General features: G+C 42.7%; 1 protein-coding gene across 1 annotated transcript in view; it reads right to left on the bottom strand.

The window, feature by feature from the left end:
• Positions 1-726: 726 nt before the first annotated feature.
• LOC143542426 (putative phospholipid-transporting ATPase 4) overlaps positions 727-20,766 on the bottom strand; it is a 31,646-nt gene continuing 11,606 nt past the window's right edge. Inside the window, exons 9-11 of the mRNA XM_077035013.1 lie at positions 2,386-2,484; positions 2,103-2,294; positions 727-1,445 (exon numbers count right to left, since the gene is read on the bottom strand). Of these exons, the coding sequence (XP_076891128.1) occupies positions 768-1,445; positions 2,103-2,294; positions 2,386-2,484 (969 nt within the window). The 3' untranslated portion in view covers positions 727-767. The remainder of the gene's footprint in view (positions 1,446-2,102; positions 2,295-2,385; positions 2,485-20,766) is intronic.

Raw genomic sequence — 20,766 nt, forward strand, 5'->3', positions numbered from 1 at the left:
TTACCTAAGTGTGAAAAAAACATAGATATGTTTAAAAACTAATTTTTATAATTGTAATATTAAATATGGATATAAAAAAAATGATAAAACTACACTCAAATAACATTAACAGACAAATATTTTTATAAAAAACGTTAATATTAAGAATTCTGTAATCATATTCGTCCTAGACTTTATAGTTCTATAAATTAATGTGAATAACTTTGTCATCTTATGGACCAGAATTTTGTCATAATTTGTGCTCCACCTTGTTAATAAAAATTAAAATAGTTCTATAAGTGTTTCGAAAACACTTTTGCTATTTTCAGGATCTGTTCTTGGATTTGCAAAATCAAGCTATGGCTTTAGACCCTAACTTCATAGTGCCCGCAACTTAAAAATGTTAGTATTATATGGGTTTTGAGAAGTAGGATTTTCTTTGTTTTGTTTGAGAGAGAGGCCGTGTCATATATTTTATCATTTTTAAGTTAAAATAAAATAAATAGGAAAAAAAACTATTTTCCCCCTATTCCCACTTTGATTAAAAAAAAAGTCACTACGGGTCACGGGCTACTCCTCAACCTATGTTAAATCCGTCTATGAGAACAGCCATTGACCATTTTCAGTTTGCAAAACTGCCCTTGTAATATTCTAAATACCAGTGTCAAGCCTATACTTTCTCCACATATCAAGAATGAACAAAAAAACCAGAAATCCACCAGAAAATATAAACCCTACACATATAAACATGATTCAGAACTTCTATAAAAAACCAAAAATAAAAACTACTATGTTCTTGTCGCAGCCAAAGCAACACGAGGACTCAAAGCCGACGATTTCTTCTGCAACATTTGTCTAAAATGTCTAATCTTAGCGTCAACTCGTGCAGAAAACCCGATCTTCGTTTCTTGTCTAGCTTTGGACCTTTCACGGGTCCACATATGCTGGTCTTCAACGTCTTTTTTATAATACTTAATTTCTTGAATAACATGATGATCCATCGGACTAAACGATCTCTGAAACGAAATATGAGCCATATACGGGAGATTACATGCAACCGTCACTAGTATGGTGGTCAGCCAAAATAACGGAGCAGGAGCGAGTGCTTCTAAAAAGATTCCATGTGCGTTTCCGGAATATTCCGGAGGCAGCATACCATATAATATTAGAAACGCGTACCATGCGATGATACTGAAACCGATTAAAATGTGTTGTATCCAAGTGAAGTGACTCATAGTGAGAGCGATTTGGCAATTTACTGCGTAGATGACGCATGTGAACATGGCGGTCCCCAGCGCGGTCATGTCGGCTGTCTGCCCGCCTGCCCGAAAAGCTTGGTAATAGAATATTATTATGTTGAGGAAAAAGACGATTAGGGAACAATAGAGCCCGTTTCCCATCCACCCGAGTATCCGGTACCAATCGAAAAATAGGTTTTTCGGCCCTTGCTGGTATAGTGCGGGAAACTGCAATCGTTTCAAAGAAGCACAAATATATATATATATATATATATATATATATATATATATATATGTATGCATGCGTGTATGTATATAAATATATATAAAAAACAGTAATGACTAGAAAAATAGCGATTTTTTATGATAATAAAGGGTTAATTTCGGATTTTTGTATGATAACAAGCAAAATAGCGAAAAAAGGCAAAAAGTTAAGTAATGGACCAAATGTGTTGAAACTTGAAAGTCGGACAAAAACGCTTACAAACTTTTAAATAATTTAATAAAAAAATAGATTGTTATAAAAAATAATGTACTTTTTGTAATTACATTTATACTTGTTTATTTATAATTTTATTTTAAAAATGGACAGAAAAAGGCTAATATTACAACCCTTTAATATGATCATGACAGATGAGTGTTTTATTTTAATTATAATGGGGATGAATATGGAAACTAGAATCATTTCTTTAAATAGAGAATATAGAAAAGGTTATCTATTAATGAAACGGGTCCGAACGAGTCAAATGATTACATTAAGATACTTTTAGAAAACGTTTTGGCCCGTTTCAACATGCTTCTTTTTAGCTATTTTTAACCCTTTTTTTTACATAAACTGGTTAAAAATTTTACATGAAAACATTTGAATTGGAACTAAAAGCTAACCTGTAAGCAAATCTCAGAAGAAACATCTTGTTCAAAAACACCAAGTGCGATCACAGGCAATGATGTAAGAAGAACATTGAATAAAAGCATATACCAGTCATCATAGACAGAGTGGCCCGAGAAGCCCGTAAATGCCTCGAAATAGAACAATGTAAGCCCAAAGGCAATGTTTTTGTAGAAGAAATAGCACATCTGTGTCAAAGAATCATTGTCAATAATCAATATAAATATATATATATATACACATTAACAAATATAAGTCCCAGTTTGTTTATATCTTTACCATTTGAGCAATTCTTTTGTAACACCAGTGACCATGTACAACCAGAAGCCTCTCAAGAAACCGAAACTGAGCAATATCAAAATCACTAGCCATCACAGCCTGCACATATTATCATAAAGTTTGTAAGCCAATAACAAAAAAAATCTAAAATGATTAGTTGCACCATAATGTAACATTGTAACATAATTTCATCTTGTATAGAATGTTAAACGGAGACGTGACACCAAACTTATGATGATGTGGCGATGTGTCAAGTCACCATTTTAATTTAAACCTTTTCTAAAACATTGTTTCTTTTCAAAACCAATTTCACAGGTGGACAAGCTTCAAAAATCCTTTATTATTGCTGAAAAACAAGCTTGCATGCATCAAATACTGAAGAGGTAGGTCCCAGCAGAGCCCAGTTGGTCCCGCAAGACTCACCTCGAACAGAGACGTCGGCGCAAAGACCATCTGCTCCCGCAGGACCCACCATGCTCATAGAACCTTACGCGCAGTACGCAAGCTGTACACGCAGGGAAAGCCTCCCAATGGTGAAGTACCCCGCCTGTTCCCGCAGTTGCGGATACAAGCCATCAGGGAAGGCTACCCGCAGACAGCAGGGCTACACGCACAAGACAATAGATACTTCAGTAGTCACATGAAGGAATGAGCAAGGCAGGAACAATCCCGCCTAAATGAGCCAGTCTGTATGATTCTGAAAGATCTTTTGTACTATACCTACCAAGGTATGGATAGGACAGACGATCTGACCAGAACAACCCATGAGCCAATCACAGGGTGACAGCTCACCGACAACAGTGCGAGGAGGAGCACCCTCTAGTACTGTTTGTCACTATTAGCCGCTGCCTACTCACCAACCCTTACTGTGGGACATGCGCAGCCTACAGTTGGTGGAATAGTGTTACTATTGGCCGTAACCTTTTCACCAACCAGCATGGCCTGCGTACAATCCACAGTAGGTGGGACGTGCATAATCTACAGTTGGTGGAATAGTGCAGCCGACTTTGTCACTGTTGGCCGTAACCTACCCACCAACCAGTATGGCCTGTGCATAGTCCACTGTTGGTAGAACAGGAATACTATTCAGCCGGCTGTACCTGCTTGGAAACCTACCTTCGGCTATAAATACTCCAACATCTCGGAATGGTAAGATCATCTGCTATCCAGTTATCTAGCAATCTCTTAATATACACTTATATTCAGAGCAACCTAGTCTGATTCTCACGCCGGAGGGTGGTCACAAGGAGGAACCCCCCCCTTCTCAGTGACGAGCTTACGGTGTTTGTTTTGCAGGTCTCCTGAAGAACAGCCTTCTCAGCTAGACCTCATCCGTGGGAAACATTACTTAACCCCCAGATTATCTATAATCTGTCTGGGGTCCGGTTAGTGTTTCTTCATTGGCGCCATCCGTGCATAAAAGCTAGAACTATTTTAGTTTTTTCACAATTTCTGAAGAAATGGTTAACGTTACTCCGGTTCAAAGGCCAGTAACCGACCAAGAAACCCCGGTAACAACCCCAGCAACTGGGGGGAACACCGGCGGTTATACAATCCTTACGAACACTACCCCGACTACCCAAGCCGGGGCAAGTGGAGTAAATATTCCATTGGGGTTCTCCGATACCCAACTGGAAAAACGAACGAAGGTTCCTCGCCAAACACTAGATCAAGTGAAGGCGTGGGCCGAAGCACGGCAAAGAGAATTCCAAGCCGAATTGGACGAACGCTTGCGTTCAGTTCAACAGGCTGACGAATTCGCCAGTACTCGCCAACACCTCAATATGAGCAGTGACTGCGAGTACTCAGACGACGAGTTGGAGTCCGACACCGACGCGAACCCTCGCCATAAGGCGAAAGGGAAGCGTAAGGAAACGGACGTCCAACCAAAAAGGAATTTTGGGGAAGCCTTTAAACCAATCGTGGAGAGAAACCCGCGTGACTTTTCCAAAACCTTTAGACCAACTGCTACAAATGCAGGGAAGTCAAAGTTCGCAAGGGACATTGCGGAAGCAATCGCCCCGAGAAGTGCCAAACAAATGTCCAACATTGGCACTTATGATGGTCTATCCGACCCAGACGACCATTTGAACAGGTTCATTGCGGGGGCTACCGTCAGCAACTGGACGGAACCCACGTGGTGCTACATGTTCCAGATGACTCTGGTCGGAGCGGCCAGGGCATGGTTCGATCGTTTACCGATCCACCACATATATGACTGGGCGGACTTTCAGAACAAGTTCAGCCAGCATTTCAGCCAACAGAGGAAGTACACTGAAGAGCAGTGGACGATCCTTAACTGCGTGAGAGAGGAGGATGAATCTCTACTAGACTTCATCACTCGCTTCAACTCCAAAAAGCTTAGTCTCGGCAACATAAGTGAAGATCTGGTTCGCGCCGCCTTCATCCAAGGCGCCGAATACCCAGAACTTATCCGCACATTGACGGGTAAGGATGGCATGCCATCAACTTGGGATGCCATCATGACGGCGGCAAAGCGCTTTGCCGAGACGGAAAAGCAACTGGGAAGGGATCTTCCCCAGAGTACACACCTCTACACGCAGAGGACCAGAGAGAACAATGTCCGGATCGCCCGGCAGAACAAAAAGAGGAGGCTAGGTATTTGGCAGTCAAGGGTAAACTTTGACACCTCATCCAGCTCTCGCCCTCTTGTTGGCGGAAGGGACAACACACACCCTTCAAACCGAAAACACCGGTGGACGCCACTCACGAAGAGCGTCACGGAGATATTTGCCACGGAAAAATTGCCATGGCCTAAAGCCCCATTGATCCGGCAGAAACCTAATGCGGATCAAAGCAAATCCTGTGATTTCCACGGGACAAAGAGTCATGGTACTGAAGAGTGCACATCCTTGAAGGATATTATTGAGACATTTGTCAAGGATGGAAGGCTTGCACATCTTGTGGCATCGATCAGGAAGGGAGGAAGGAATGACAACCGGTACAGAGGTAACGGACGAAAGCCCGTCGATATCAGCATCAACATGGTTCATGGCAAGGTCAGAGGAAGAAAAAGACGGGTGGCAGAACCATGCGCGTGGAAGGAAGCTGAGGTGCGCTTCCCGCGAGTGCCAGGAGGCCCCAGCAAAGAAGGCCCCATCGTCATCAGAAGCCAGCTGGGGCACTACATCACTTCACGCACTCTTGCTGACAACGGCGCTTCGTCGACAGTGATGTACAGACAGTTCTTTGATAAGCTGGATGATGAAGACAAAGAACGCTTGGAAACGGTCTACGCTTCAATGGAAGGGTTTGACGGAAGTACAGAAACACCCCTGGGTATCCTATCTTTCCCCGTTACTCTTACTGATGGGAATCATTCACGCACAGAAGACGTGGATTTTGTCGTGATGAAAAAGCCACATCATACGTACGACATCCTATTCGGAAGAGACGGGATGGCAAGATTCAACGCCGTGGTATCTTCAGTCCATGGCATGATGGGATGGCCAACAGCTGAGGGTGTAGCAATGATCTCTGGCATTCCCCAGGTATGCATTGCATCTGTTTCATCTAAACCCAAACCGAAAAAGGCTAAACCAACCATCACTGAACCAGAAAAATGGGCCTTCAATGGCAAATACCCCGACCAGGCCGTTACCATTGGACCAACAATCGTTGATCCCACCCGCACCTTACTCAAACGCTTACTGCAGAAAAACGCTGACATCTTTGCGTGGGCACCAGCTGACATGACTGGTGTACCCCGAAGTAAGGCGGAGCATAAGCTCAAGTGCGATCCAGCTGTTACGCCAGTCGTACAAAAGCGCAGAGTAATGGGGCCTGAACAAACTAACGCGTGTAGAACCCAAGTCAAGGAACTCCTTGACGCAGGCATCGTACGCGTTAGTAGATATCAAACATGGGTTGCAAATCCCGTAATGGTACCGAAGAATGACAAACAATGGCGCATGTGCATAGATTTCAAAGATTTGAACAAAGCATGCCCCAAAGATTGTTATCCGTTACCAGAAATTGATCTCAAAGTGGATTCGTTGGCACCATTTCGCCTTAAATGCTTCTTGGATGCGTATAAGGGGTACCACCAAATCCACATGGCCATTGATGACCAGGACAAAACCGCATTTCGGACGCCCGATGGTACATTTTGTTATAAAATGATGCCATTCGGACTTAAGAATGCAGGGTCCACGTACCAACGACTAATGGACAAAGAGTTTCATGCCCAAATCGGGAGAAACTTGGAAGTCTATATGGATGATTTGGTCATCAAAAGCCTCGAGCCAGAGGTGATGTTGAAAGACATTGAAGAAACTTTCAACACGCTCCGAAAGATAAACATGAAGCTCAACCCGAGCAAGTGTTCATTTGGGATGGAAGAAGGGAAGTTCTTGGGAGTCATTGTTACTAAAGATGGCTTTAGAGCGAACCCTGAAAAGGTCGAAGCCATTGTTAAAATGGAATCACCTACCACCATCAAACAGGCTCAGACACTGAATGGACGACTAGTCGCACTTAATCGCTTCTTGGCAAACCATGCAGATAAGTCGTTTCCTTTCGTGTCAACATTGAGAAACTGCTTGAAGAAAACGCACTTCCGCTGGACACCAGAAGCGGAAGCAGCTTTTCAGGAGATTCGGTCACGCCTGATCGAACTCCCAACACTTACATGTGACAATCGTCAATTTCAGGTTAACTCCGTTAACGCAACTCCGTCAATTCAAACTTTAGATTATTGAATCTAAACGCAAACCTCATTACATTTAAACTAGGGTTTAAATGACGCTTAACACTTACTACATGTGTAGTAGTCTTTCGGGATTTGCACCGAAACGCAAACGATTGATGAATAAACGAAAAACACTAAAACACTAATTATGTGATAGGATTATGTGTTATGTGATAATATTATTGTCATGTTAATTTAATGTGCAAGTTATGATAGAATGTTCTAGAAAAAGTAATACTTAATGTTAACTTAATGTGCAAGTTATGATAGAATGTTCTAGAAAAAGTAATACTTAGGAGTTGAGGGGCCAAAGTGTAACATCTTAGTCTATAAATACATGATAAACCTAAACCCTAACTTCCATTCCCATTCCTCTAGAAAAATCGGTCCAAACCCTAACTTCCCTTGTTCCTTGAGATCGATCCATATACATACACACACACTCAAGATCTTTCAAGTTTGATTGAAGATTAAGGTGCTAGGAAGGTATAAACAACTATTCTATGCATTCTCTATGTTTAATTGTTAGTTTTATTGGGTGAATTATAAGCCTTAATGGCCGATTTCTAGGGTTATGGTATTCATGTGATTCTTGAATTGATTTGATGATGATTGATAACTAGATTGATATTGTTACATGATTGATTGTTGTTCTTGATTTGAATTAAAACACAAACCCTAATCTTGTATGTATGGTGTGATTGATATGCATGGACAGTAGTGATAGTGTCTACAGGGTTATATGGATGCATGATAGTTCATAGATTGTTATTATGATGAGTTTTGATGTGAACAGATTCTGGACAGAACGTATATACAATGTTTAACTGACTGTAAAGAAGTGTAAACGTGAAAATTGATTGAGATTGTGGGTACTGCAGTAAACTAGGTTGAGTCTAGTTTCTATGAAGTATAAATTCGTAATTTTTGGATAAGTGGAAGTATACTTTTATGATTTTACAAAAACGTGATGCAAAGCTGAGCTGTTAGACCTGCTGTTAGGTTATGTTGTAAATGTTATATCTCATGAACCACGAGGCCAATTGGGTTGGTTCCACTTCTGGAAGTTGACTCACTGAGTTAGGAACCAAACCCAAGTGGTCTTGCATTTATTGGATTTTTCGTTTAACGGGAATTTCAAATAACATTCTGTTGTGCATGAATCTGACTGATATGAGTTTACTGTAGTGTTTTGATCATTATGAGCAATCTATATGGAATAAAAATAAGATAAAACATGTTCTGGAAACCTAAGATATGTATGCTTTTGTGGTAATTTTTGGTGAATTAATTGAGACGTTATAATCGGTGAACTAGTGCAATCTTTCAAGTAGAAATTCTGTTATAACGAAACTAGCTGCTGAGTTGTATAGGAATGCATGAAATATGATAGTTTTTATATAATTGTTGTATTTTGACCAAAATACCCTTGCGGGGAATAGTTACTAGTTAATTGCCATGAATTGATCAAATTGCCCTTATGGGGAATAATGGTTAGTTAGTCTTTGTTTGTTGACCAAAATGCCCTTACGGGAATAATTGCTAATAAGTATGTTATTAATACGTGACACGAAAGTAATTGCTCACTCATGTATCGTATCACAATTTTACTTGTTTAAGTCACACACGATTCACAAACGAAACACGAAACATGTTACGTGTATAGGTATTATGTGCCGAGTCTAGAGACTCGTTAAACATTCCGATACTTAGAAAATCTCTTTGTTATTTTAGAACGCTAGAGAGTTTTCTACGACGCGCATCACTCGGTGATCTAGATCGGATATTCTTCGCAAACAGTGAGTTTCACTTACCCCGCTCTTTGAACTGTTTTCAAACGTTTTTCACTTGGGGGAGATAACATACTCCGATAAACATATTTTCTGAGATAAACGCATATGAAAGATTTTGTTATAAATTATATATCACTTGTAAAGGCTAAGCGGCATACGTAACATTTGAAGTCCCACACATCGGACCGGTTAATATTTGGAATAGCGAGTCACTTTTGGGTAGTACTACTGGGTTTGACAAACCCCACCCGACGCTAAGCTCAACTGGAGGTTGAGTGGGTGTAAATTTTGGCTAACACTTACCATGGTCTGGAGGACCTGGTGACGGGCACTTGATAAACAGTCAGCTTCGGTCGCGAACCACTTAGCGATACTTGTTGTATAGATTAGCTACCTATCGATATATAATTTGACATAACACTATCTGGTAATGCAAAACACTCAAACGCTGTAACGTGGTTACACACTCAAACGCTGTAACGTGGTTACACACTCAAACGCTGTAACGTGGTTACACACTCAAACGCTGTAACGTGGTTACACACTCAAACGTCGTAACGGGGTTACGCAACACTGAAACGCCGTAACGAGGTTACGCAAAACGCTAAACGATTTATCTTATTTAACTTGTGAACTCACCAACCTTGTGTTGACACTTTTAGTATGTTATTCTCAGGTAGCCGAGGCGGGCGCGCGGTTTAGGAGCATGCATTAATGAAAACACTTTTATTCTGCAAACTTAATTTTAACAGTTACATTTGGTTTTAAGTCGTCCTGCGTGACGCAACTTTTGAATTAAGGTTTTACGCTTCCGCACTTACTTTCATTTAAACGTTTTTCTTTGGTTTGATTATAACTAATGATTCCGATCCTGCCAGTTCACACCCTCTGACGGTAAAACTCCGTTAGTGGATTTTGAGGGTGTGACAGATTGGTATCAGAGCCATTGGTTATAGCGAACTAGAAACTGCATGCATACTAGACTATAACCGCGACGACCCATTAGTTATAATGATACGCACTGCATAGGTTTGTGTAGTCTTTGTTGTCTTATCTCTTTACCTCCTTCACTCATACGCGCGCATACACGGCATACCTGTAGAGATGTCGACGCCATCCTCATCATCGTCCGATCTGATGACTCATGCTCACGGGAAGGAACCGCAATTACCTACCGCATTGCCACCCCGAGTAGTCCCGGAACTCGAAACACCCGCACCAAAGAGGTACCGCCTATCCGGAGGCATTTACTAAAACGACGTTAGCTGGGATTGGTACCCTAACATGATCAGACGTATAGTCTATCGCGAACAAGTTCCCCCGTTACCTCACCCGAACCACCCTGCTTATCCCAACACCCTACCACCCATAACCGAACCTGTGGAGCGAGTTCTCGCAGCTGTCGTTTCTTGTTGGGAGCGTGATGTGGGTTACATGCGCTACACGAGAGAAAATGTTTCCAGACTGTTTAAAGACGGAACCAAGACTCAGGAGGAGATTGCCCGCATGGCAGCGGCAATGAAAGAAATGCAAGAGACTAGTGAGCAACAAACGAAGGTTATGATGAAGACGCAAGCCGAGATGATAGACTTGCAAGAGCAACTCCAAGAAGCAAGGACCCGAACCGAGATAGCACTCGAGCGTTGCGATGACCTACAAATGCAACTTGCTCAGAACGCAGCCGAACCCGAGGCAGAGCCTAAGGCCGAGCCTGAGGCAGATCCTGAAGAAGATCCTGAAGAGGAACCTGAGGAGGACCCCGAGGAAGATCCCGAGGAGGAGCCTGAAGAAGAACCGGCTGAGGAGGAGGCACACTCAGAGGTGTCCTCAGACGATGTGCAAATGTGCAAATTCTTGGATTGGAACTAGCTAACGCTATGAACTGAGAGGAGTTCAAAGACTTGATGCGAGAAGAGTATTGTCCGAGGGAGGAGATTTCAAAGTTGGAGTCGGAATTTTGGTCATTGAAGATGGTGGGTTCGGAAATCGAAGCCTACACTACCCGTTCTCACGAGTTAACGGTGATGTGTCCACGGATGGTAGATCCGCCGAGTAAGAGGATTGAAATGTACATTGATGGGTTAGCACCGCAGATTCAGGGCATGGTGACGTCTTCCAGACCAGCCACGATACAACAAGCGATCCGGTTAGCTCACAAACTGACGGATCAAGCAGTGGCCCAAGGTGCGTTACCACCTAGGGGTTCAACCACTAAGGCCCGTGACAACCCGAGTAATGACAACAACAGCAACAGCAACCCGAGCTGCGGAAAGAGGAAGTTTGACAACACCAGATCCTCATCCTCGAACCTCCCACCGCAACAACACTACCGTAAGCCCGAATTCACTCGGAGCTTTAACAATCAAAGTCACAACAACAATAACAACGGTAGCGGGCAGGGTTCGAGCGGATATGCTGGGAGATATCCAAAGTGCAATAGGTGCAACTATCATCATGTTGGTCAGTGTGAAGTGTCAAAGATGCGGAAAGATAGGTCACCAAGCGAAGGAATGTAGAGTTGACCTTGCGGCGAAGGGTGCTCCTAAGCCACCGATGACGACTAAGGGATGTTTTGAATGTGGACAGGAAGGTCATTTCCGGAAAGATTGCCCCAAGCTGAAACAGAATGACAATAATAGGGGTAATGGAAGTGGCAGTAACGGTGGAGGAAATGGCAAAGGAAGAGCGTTTGTGATTGGATCAGGTCAAGCCCGCAGAGATCCGCATGTGGTGTCTGGTAAGTTCCCTGTAAACGATTGTTTTGCTTCTGTTTTGTTTGACACTGGAGCTGATAGGAGTTTTGTGTCAAAGGCCTTTAGCCAACTTTTAAACCTTACTCCAACCCCGTTAGACGCTAAGTTTCCTGTTGAATTAGCTAACGGTAAAACTGTAGTAACAACTCATATACTTGCGGGATGTAAGTTGAAACTGTCAGGTCATGTCTTTGACATCGACCTTATTCCTTTTACGCTTAGTAGTTTCGATGTCGTTGTCGGCATGGACTGGTTATCCGAGAACCGAGCGGAGATTATATGCCATGATAAGATAGTCCATATTACCACCCCTTCTGGCGAGATCATTTCGGTCCGAGGCGAGAGAAGCGGCATGACCACCAGCGTCATTACCCTTATGAAGGCACAGAAGTATTTACGAAAGGGTCATCCGGCAATTTTGGCGCAGATTGTTGAGAAACCCGCGGAGGAGAAACGAATTGAAGACATACCGGTTGTGCGAGACTTCCCGGAAGTTTTCCCGGAGGATTTACCTGGACTCCCTCCTATTCGTCAAGTCGAATTTCAGATCGAGTTGACACCCGGTGCAGCACCCATAGCACGAGCCCCGTATCGACTCGCACCGGCGGAACTTCAGGAGTTGTCCACCCAGTTGCAAGATTTGTTGGATAAAGGTTTTATCCGACCTAGCTCATCGCCATGGGGAGCCCCTGTCTTGTTTGTCCGAAAGAAAGACGGGACTTTCCGAATGTGTATCGACTACCGGGAATTGAACAAGGTGACGGTCAAGAACCGTTATCCTTTACCCCGAATTGATGATTTGTTTGACCAGCTTCAGGGATCGAGTTACTACTCGAAGATCGATCTACGATCCGGTTACCACCAGCTGAGAGTGCGCGAAGAAGATATTTCAAAAACGGCTTTCAGAACACGGTATGGTCACTACGAGTTTTCAGTTATGCCTTTTGGCCTAACCAACGCACCAGCCGTATTTATGGATCTCATGAATCGAGTATGCAAGGCGTACCTCGACAAGTTCGTGATTGTTTTCATCGATGATATTCTCGTCTATTCCAAGAACGAGACTGACCACGAAGAGCACTTAAGGATAATTCTGGAACTACTGAAGAAGGAACAACTGTATGCTAAACTCTCGAAATGTGAATTTTGGCTTCGCGAGGTTCACTTTTTAGGACATGTGATCAACGAGAGTGGTATCCATGTCGATCCCGGTAAGGTAGAGGCCATCAAAAACTGGGAAGCAACTAAGACTCCGACTGAGGTGCGGCAATTCCTAGGACTGGCCGGCTACTACCAGCGTTTCATCGAGGGATTTTCAAAGATTGCTCAACCCCTCACTGCTTTGACTCACAAAAGGCACTAAGTACAACTGGGGTGACGCGCAAGAATCCGCTTTTCAACTGTTGAAAACCAAGCTTTGTAGCGCCCCTATTTTAGCCCTCCCCGAGGGAACGGAAAATTTTGAGGTACACTGTGACGCATCTATACAAGGTCTCGGTTGTGTGCTGATGCAACTCGAGAAGGTTATAGCCTATGCCTCTCGACAACTACGGATTCACGAGAAGAACTACACGACTCATGATTTGGAACTCGGAGCTGTGGTATTTGCCCTAAAGATATGGAGGCATTACTTGTACGGTACCAAGTTTACCATATACACCGACCACAAGAGTCTCCAGCATATCTTCGATCAAAGGGAGCTGAACATGCGACAGCGTCGTTGGGTCGAGTTGCTTAAGGATTATGATTGTGCCATCAAGTACCACCCTGGCAAGGCCAATGTAGTGGCCAACGCACTCAGTAGAAAAGAAACCGATAAACCCAGACGAGTACGAGCATTGCAACTCACAATTCATGCTAGCTTACCCGACCAGATTCGCGATGCACAACTTGAAGCTTTGAAAGATGATAATCTTCCATCAGAACTCATGCGGGGCATGGACAAACAACTTGAAACCAAATCGAACGGGGTCCGATATTTTGAGAACCGGATTTGGGTTCCACGATACGGAGAGTTGAGAACTCTAGTGATGGACGAAGCTCACAAGTCCCGATATTCAATCCACCCTGGCTCAGATAAAATGTATCATGATTTAAAGGAACTTTACTGGTGGCCGAACATGAAAGCCGACATTGCCACCTACGTGAGCAAATGCTTGACTTGTGCCAGAGTCAAGATAGAATACCAGAAACCATCTGGTCTACTGCAACAACCGGAACTCCCAATGTGGAAATGGGAACACATCTCAATGGACTTTATTACGGGTTTGCCTAAGACACCGACGGGATGCGATACCATCTGGGTGATCGTTGACCGATTGACTAAATCGGCACACTTCCTAGCAATTAAGGAAACGGACAAAATGGAAAGACTGACTCGCGTATACATGAAAGAAGTGGTGTCTAGACACGGAGTGCCTGTCTCGATCATTTCCGATCGAGATTCTCGTTTCACCTCGCACTTTTGGAAGTCGCTGCAAAGCGCACTGGGCACCCGTCTCGATATGAGTACAGCATACCATCCTCAGACGGATGGGCAAAGTGAACGGACTATTCAGACCCAGGAGGACATGTTGCGTGCATGCGTGTTGGATTTCGGAAAAAGTTGGGAACCCCACTTACCTTTGGTAGAGTTTTCGTATAATAACAGCTACCACTCAAGTATTAACGCAGCACCGTTTGAAGCACTAGACGGACGGAAGTGTCGATCACCGCTCTGCTGGGCAGAGGTGGGTGACAGCCAAATCACTGGTCCAGAACTGGTACTCGAAACTTCGGAAAAGATTGTTCAAATCCGAAACCGCATGGCAGCAGCACGTGATCACCAAATGAGTTACGCTGACAAGCGCCGAAAACCTCTCGAATTTCAAGTAAACGATCGAGTGTTACTCAAAGTCTCACCTTGGAAAGGTGTGGTTCGCTTTGGAAAGCGAAACAAACTCAACCCACGATATGTTGGTCCTTATCGGATAACGGAACGCGTTGGTCCAGTGGCGTACCGACTGGACTTACCAGCAGAACTCAGTAGTGTACACAATGTTTTTCACATGCCTATCCGATGAAACTCAAGTAGTCCCTTTGGAGGAACTACAAGTTGATGAACAGTTACGCTTCGTTGAAGAACCAGTTGAGGTTTTGGATTGGGAAACTAAAACGCTCAAGCACAGCAAAATTCCAATTGTTAAAGTTCATTGGAACTCGAGACGTGGACCGGAGTTCACGTGGGAACGCGAGAATCAAATGATGAAAAAGTATCCTCACCTTTTTGAAGGGCTGACCAAACATAGAAAACCGCGAAACCCGGCAAACCGTCAGAAATCACCGGAGGTATGAATTAAATTTCGGGACGAAATTTCTTTCTACTAGGGGATGATATGACAAACTGAAAATTTTTCTTACTTTTTCAGACACTCATCACGACTTGACTCAAATTTTCGGGACGAAAATTCTTTAACATGGGAATGATGTGACAATCGTCAATTTCAGGTTAACTCCGTTAACGCAACTCCGTCAATTCAAACTTTAGATTATTGAATCTAAACGCAAACCTCATTACATTTAAACTAGGGTTTAAATGACGCTTAACACTTACTACATGTGTAGTAGTCTTTCGGGATTTGCACCGAAACGCAAACGATTGATGAATAAACGAAAAACACTAAAACACTAATTATGTGATAGGATTATGTGTTATGTGATAATATTATTGTCATGTTAATTTAATGTGCAAGTTATGATAGAATGTTCTAGAAAAAGTAATACTTAATGTTAACTTAATGTGCAAGTTATGATAGAATGTTCTAGAAAAAGTAATACTTAGGAGTTGAGGGGCCAAAGTGTAACATCTTAGTCTATAAATACATGATAAACCTAAACCCTAACTTCCATTCCCATTCCTCTAGAAAAATCGGTCCAAACCCTAACTTCCCTTGTTCCTTGAGATCGATCCATATACATACACACACACTCAAGATCTTTCAAGTTTGATTGAAGATTAAGGTGCTAGGAAGGTATAAACAACTATTCTATGCATTCTCTATGTTTAATTGTTAGTTTTATTGGGTGAATTATAAGCCTTAATGGCCGATTTCTAGGGTTATGGTATTCATGTGATTCTTGAATTGATTTGATGATGATTGATAACTAGATTGATATTGTTACATGATTGATTGTTGTTCTTGATTTGAATTAAAACACAAACCCTAATCTTGTATGTATGGTGTGATTGATATGCATGGACAGTAGTGATAGTGTCTACAGGGTTATATGGATGCATGATAGTTCATAGATTGTTATTATGATGAGTTTTGATGTGAACAGATTCTGGACAGAACGTATATACAATGTTTAACTGACTGTAAAGAAGTGTAAACGTGAAAATTGATTGAGATTGTGGGTACTGCAGTAAACTAGGTTGAGTCTAGTTTCTATGAAGTATAAATTCGTAATTTTTGGATAAGTGGAAGTATACTTTTATGATTTTACAAAAACGTGATGCAAAGCTGAGCTGTTAGACCTGCTGTTAGGTTATGTTGTAAATGTTATATCTCATGAACCACGAGGCCAATTGGGTTGGTTCCACTTCTGGAAGTTGACTCACTGAGTTAGGAACCAAACCCAAGTGGTCTTGCATTTATTGGATTTTTCGTTTAACGGGAATTTCAAATAACATTCTGTTGTGCATGAATCTGACTGATATGAGTTTACTGTAGTGTTTTGATCATTATGAGCAATCTATATGGAATAAAAATAAGATAAAACATGTTCTGGAAACCTAAGATATGTATGCTTTTGTGGTAATTTTTGGTGAATTAATTGAGACGTTATAATCGGTGAACTAGTGCAATCTTTCAAGTAGAAATTCTGTTATAACGAAACTAGCTGCTGAGTTGTATAGGAATGCATGAAATATGATAGTTTTTATATAATTGTTGTATTTTGACCAAAATACCCTTGCGGGGAATAGTTACTAGTTAATTGCCATGAATTGATCAAATTGCCCTTATGGGGAATAATGGTTAGTTAGTCTTTGTTTGTTGACCAAAATGCCCTTACGGGAATAATTGCTAATAAGTATGTTATTAATACGTGACACGAAAGTAATTGCTCACTCATGTATCGTATCACAATTTTACTTGTTTAAGTCACACACGATTCACAAACGAAACACGAAACATGTTACGTGTATAGGTATTATGTGCCGAGTCTAGAGACTCGTTAAACATTCCGATACTTAGAAAATCTCTTTGTTATTTTAGAACGCTAGAGAGTTTTCTACGACGCGCATCACTCGGTGATCTAGATCGGATATTCTTCGCAAACAGTGAGTTTCACTTACCCCGCTCTTTGAACTGTTTTCAAACGTTTTTCACTTGGGGGAGATAACATACTCCGATAAACATATTTTCTGAGATAAACGCATATGAAAGATTTTGTTATAAATTATATATCACTTGTAAAGGCTAAGCGGCATACGTAACATTTGAAGTCCCACACATCGGACCGGTTAATATTTGGAATAGCGAGTCACTTTTGGGTAGTACTACTGGGTTTGACAAACCCCACCCGACGCTAAGCTCAACTGGAGGTTGAGTGGGTGTAAATTTTGGCTAACACTTACCATGGTCTGGAGGACCTGGTGACGGGCACTTGATAAACAGTCAGCTTCGGTCGCGAACCACTTAGCGATACTTGTTGTATAGATTAGCTACCTATCGATATATAATTTGACATAACACTATCTGGTAATGCAAAACACTCAAACGCTGTAACGTGGTTACACACTCAAACGCTGTAACGTGGTTACACACTCAAACGCTGTAACGTGGTTACACACTCAAACGCTGTAACGTGGTTACACACTCAAACGTCGTAACGGGGTTACGCAACACTGAAACGCCGTAACGAGGTTACGCAAAACGCTAAACGATTTATCTTATTTAACTTGTGAACTCACCAACCTTGTGTTGACACTTTTAGTATGTTATTCTCAGGTAGCCGAGGCGGGCGCGCGGTTTAGGAGCATGCATTAATGAAAACACTTTTATTCTGCAAACTTAATTTTAACAGTTACATTTGGTTTTAAGTCGTCCTGCGTGACGCAACTTTTGAATTAAGGTTTTACGCTTCCGCACTTACTTTCATTTAAACGTTTTTCTTTGGTTTGATTATAACTAATGATTCCGATCCTGCCAGTTCACACCCTCTGACGGTAAAACTCCGTTAGTGGATTTTGAGGGTGTGACATTACAGCACCACAAGCGGGAGAGGAGTTAATCCTATACCTTTCCGCAACAGATAGAGCAACCGGGGCAGTCCTGCTAGTAGAACGAAAGGGCATCCAGATGCCAATCTATTATGTTAGCCGTGTACTAACAGACGTAGAAACCCGGTACTCTACCCTCGAAAAATTAGTCTTAGCACTTATACACGCTTCACGCAGGTTAAGACGATATTTCCAGGGCCACCCAATCACCATTCTCACCAACTTCAAACTCTCAAACGTTCAAGGCAAACCCGAATTATCGGGACGTCTAGCCAAATGGGCAATTGAATTGGGAGAATATGCAATTAAGTACAAGCCAAGACCAGCCATAAAAGGCCAGGTCCTGGCCGATTTTATTGCAGAAGTCCCCGCTTCGCGGGAGAAAGAGTGCCAGGAGGAGGCTCAACCCTCCCCAGCACAGGACGTCAATGATGTCTGGCGACTCTACACTGATGGAGCAGCCAGTAACGAGGGTTCAGGCGCAGGGTTAAAATTAACCAACCCAGCAGGCCAAGAATATACTTACGCTATTCGGTTGGATTTTCCAAGTACGAATAATGAAGCCGAATATGAAGCATTCTTGGCCGGTTTGAGAATTGCGCGTAAGATGGGAGTGAAAAACTTGGAAGCCCACGTGGATTCCATGCTGGTGGCCAACCAAATAAATGGGACGTACACGGCTGTGAACGACACCATGGCCCTGTACCTCGCCCAGGCAAAAACCCTTATGCGTGATTTTAGTGATTGTAAAGTCATACACGTCAAGCGCAGCGAAAACAAATCTGCGGACGCGTTAAGCAAGCTTGCATCACTAGCCTTCACCCACTTGGGAAAGGACATCCGCATTGAACTCCTCGAAGCACCATCAGTCCCGCACAAGGAAATTTGTGTCATCCAAACCAGTACAGAAACGTGGATGACACCAATAATAAATTACCTTGCAGCAGGAATACTACCAGAGTCAAAAACACAGGCAAGAAAACTACGATGTAAAGCACTGAATTATCAACTCGTCAATGACGTCCTTTACAGACGTAACTTTCTTGGCCCACTCTTGAGATGCGTGGACAACCAAGATGCCGACTACCTCTTAAGGGAAGTACACGAAGGCATCTGTGGGGTACACGCAGGTCCCCGCGCTGTTGTAGCCAAGTTAAACAACGCGGGATACTTTTGGCCGGGGATGCATACGGTTGCACTGGCATACATCAGAAAATGCAGGTCTTGCCAGCTTTACGAACCTAACACGCATCGCCCAAAAAACGAACTGGTTCCAGTCACTTCTTCGTGGCCATTTCAGAAGTGGGCCATCGATGTGACAGGCCCATTTCCTATAGCGGCAGGAAATGTTCAGTTCCTAGTGGTAGCCATCGACTACTTCACCAAGTGGATAGAAGCAAAACCTTTAGCCCAAACAACCGTAAAGCATATCAAAAAATTTATTTGGGAATTTATAATTTGTCGTTTTGGACTTCAATTTGGTGAGCGATAACGGCACCAACTTTGCTGACAAGAAGCTACAACAGTGGCTAAAAGAACTTCAAATCACCCACACCTTTACCTCAGTGGCACACCCGCAAGGTAATGGTGAGGTGGAAAGAGCAAACAAAAGCATCGTTGATGGCATAAAGAAAAGACTCTCGGAGCACAGATCCGGCTGGGTGGACGAGCTTCCGCACGTCCTTTGGGCAAACAGAACGCTGAAGAAGGCCAGTACGGGAGAAACCCCGTTCAGCCTCACTTATGGCACTGAAGCCATGGTCCCGGTCGAAATTGGTCTACCCTCACCAAGGGTCTTGAGTCAGCCAGAAGACAATGATGCGGAAAGACGGTTGGATCTTATGCTAACCGAGGAACGCAGAGACTTAGCCGCAGTGCGTGAAGAGAACTACAAACGACAAATGCAAAAGTACTACAACACGCGGGTAAAACTCTGCAACTTCAAGGAAGGAGACTACATACTGCGTAACAACGAGGCTTCAAACCAAGAGCGCTCAGGAAAGCTGGCCCCGATCTGGGAAGGGCCATACATTATCAAAGAAGTCCTGGGAAAAGGCGCATACCGGCTTGAAAGGCTCGATGGCACTCCTATCCCAAGAACATGGAATGGAGCTCAATTACGCAGATGTTATATGTAGATCAATTCCAAACTTGTAAAGAAAAGGCTTAGAGCCACTTCTAATGGAAATGATTCTCCTTACACAATGTGTTGATAGCCTTGCCTTTAACTTATGAACTTCCCATGTGCCGGTATTCACCGCACCAATGCGTGAAGAAGTAAGTAGTTGCGTGTGGAAGGCGGCAAAACCCGCATAAACAACGCTAAAAATGTTAAAAAGTTCTAAGGAAAACCTACACGCAGGTCAGATGTAAGTTAAGTTTAGCCATCCTTGTAAGTGCAAGTGACGGTCTTACCCGCACAATCACGAACAAGGAAGCAAAACTTCAACCTATCATCTACCACGTTCAAAGGTTAACTTATACTAAAAAATAATAAGGAAAACCTACACGCAGGTCAGACGTAAGTTAAGTTTAGCCATCCTTGTAAGTGGAAGTGACGGTCATACCCGCACAATCACAAACAAGGAAGCAAAACTTCAACCTATCATATACCACGTTCAAGGGTTAACTTATTCTGAACACTTAGAAAATTTCAAGGAAAAGATAAGGAAAACTTCCGCGCAGGATAAATGTAAGTTTAGCCATCCTACTAAGTGCAAGTGACGGTCTTACCCGCACAATCATGAAAGAGGAAGAAAAAATAAACTTATAATTTACCATGTCAAAAAGTTAACTTATCTAAGTACTAAAGAAATTGCCAAGTGTAAACATGCGTTAAATAAAGAAAAGGACAAACAC

The sequence above is a fragment of the Bidens hawaiensis genome, unplaced genomic scaffold (assembly GCF_021521415.1).
Source record: "Bidens hawaiensis isolate Kalapana, Puna unplaced genomic scaffold, B.hawaiensis_p1.1 tig00012838_1, whole genome shotgun sequence".
Taxonomy (NCBI): domain Eukaryota; kingdom Viridiplantae; phylum Streptophyta; class Magnoliopsida; order Asterales; family Asteraceae; genus Bidens; species Bidens hawaiensis.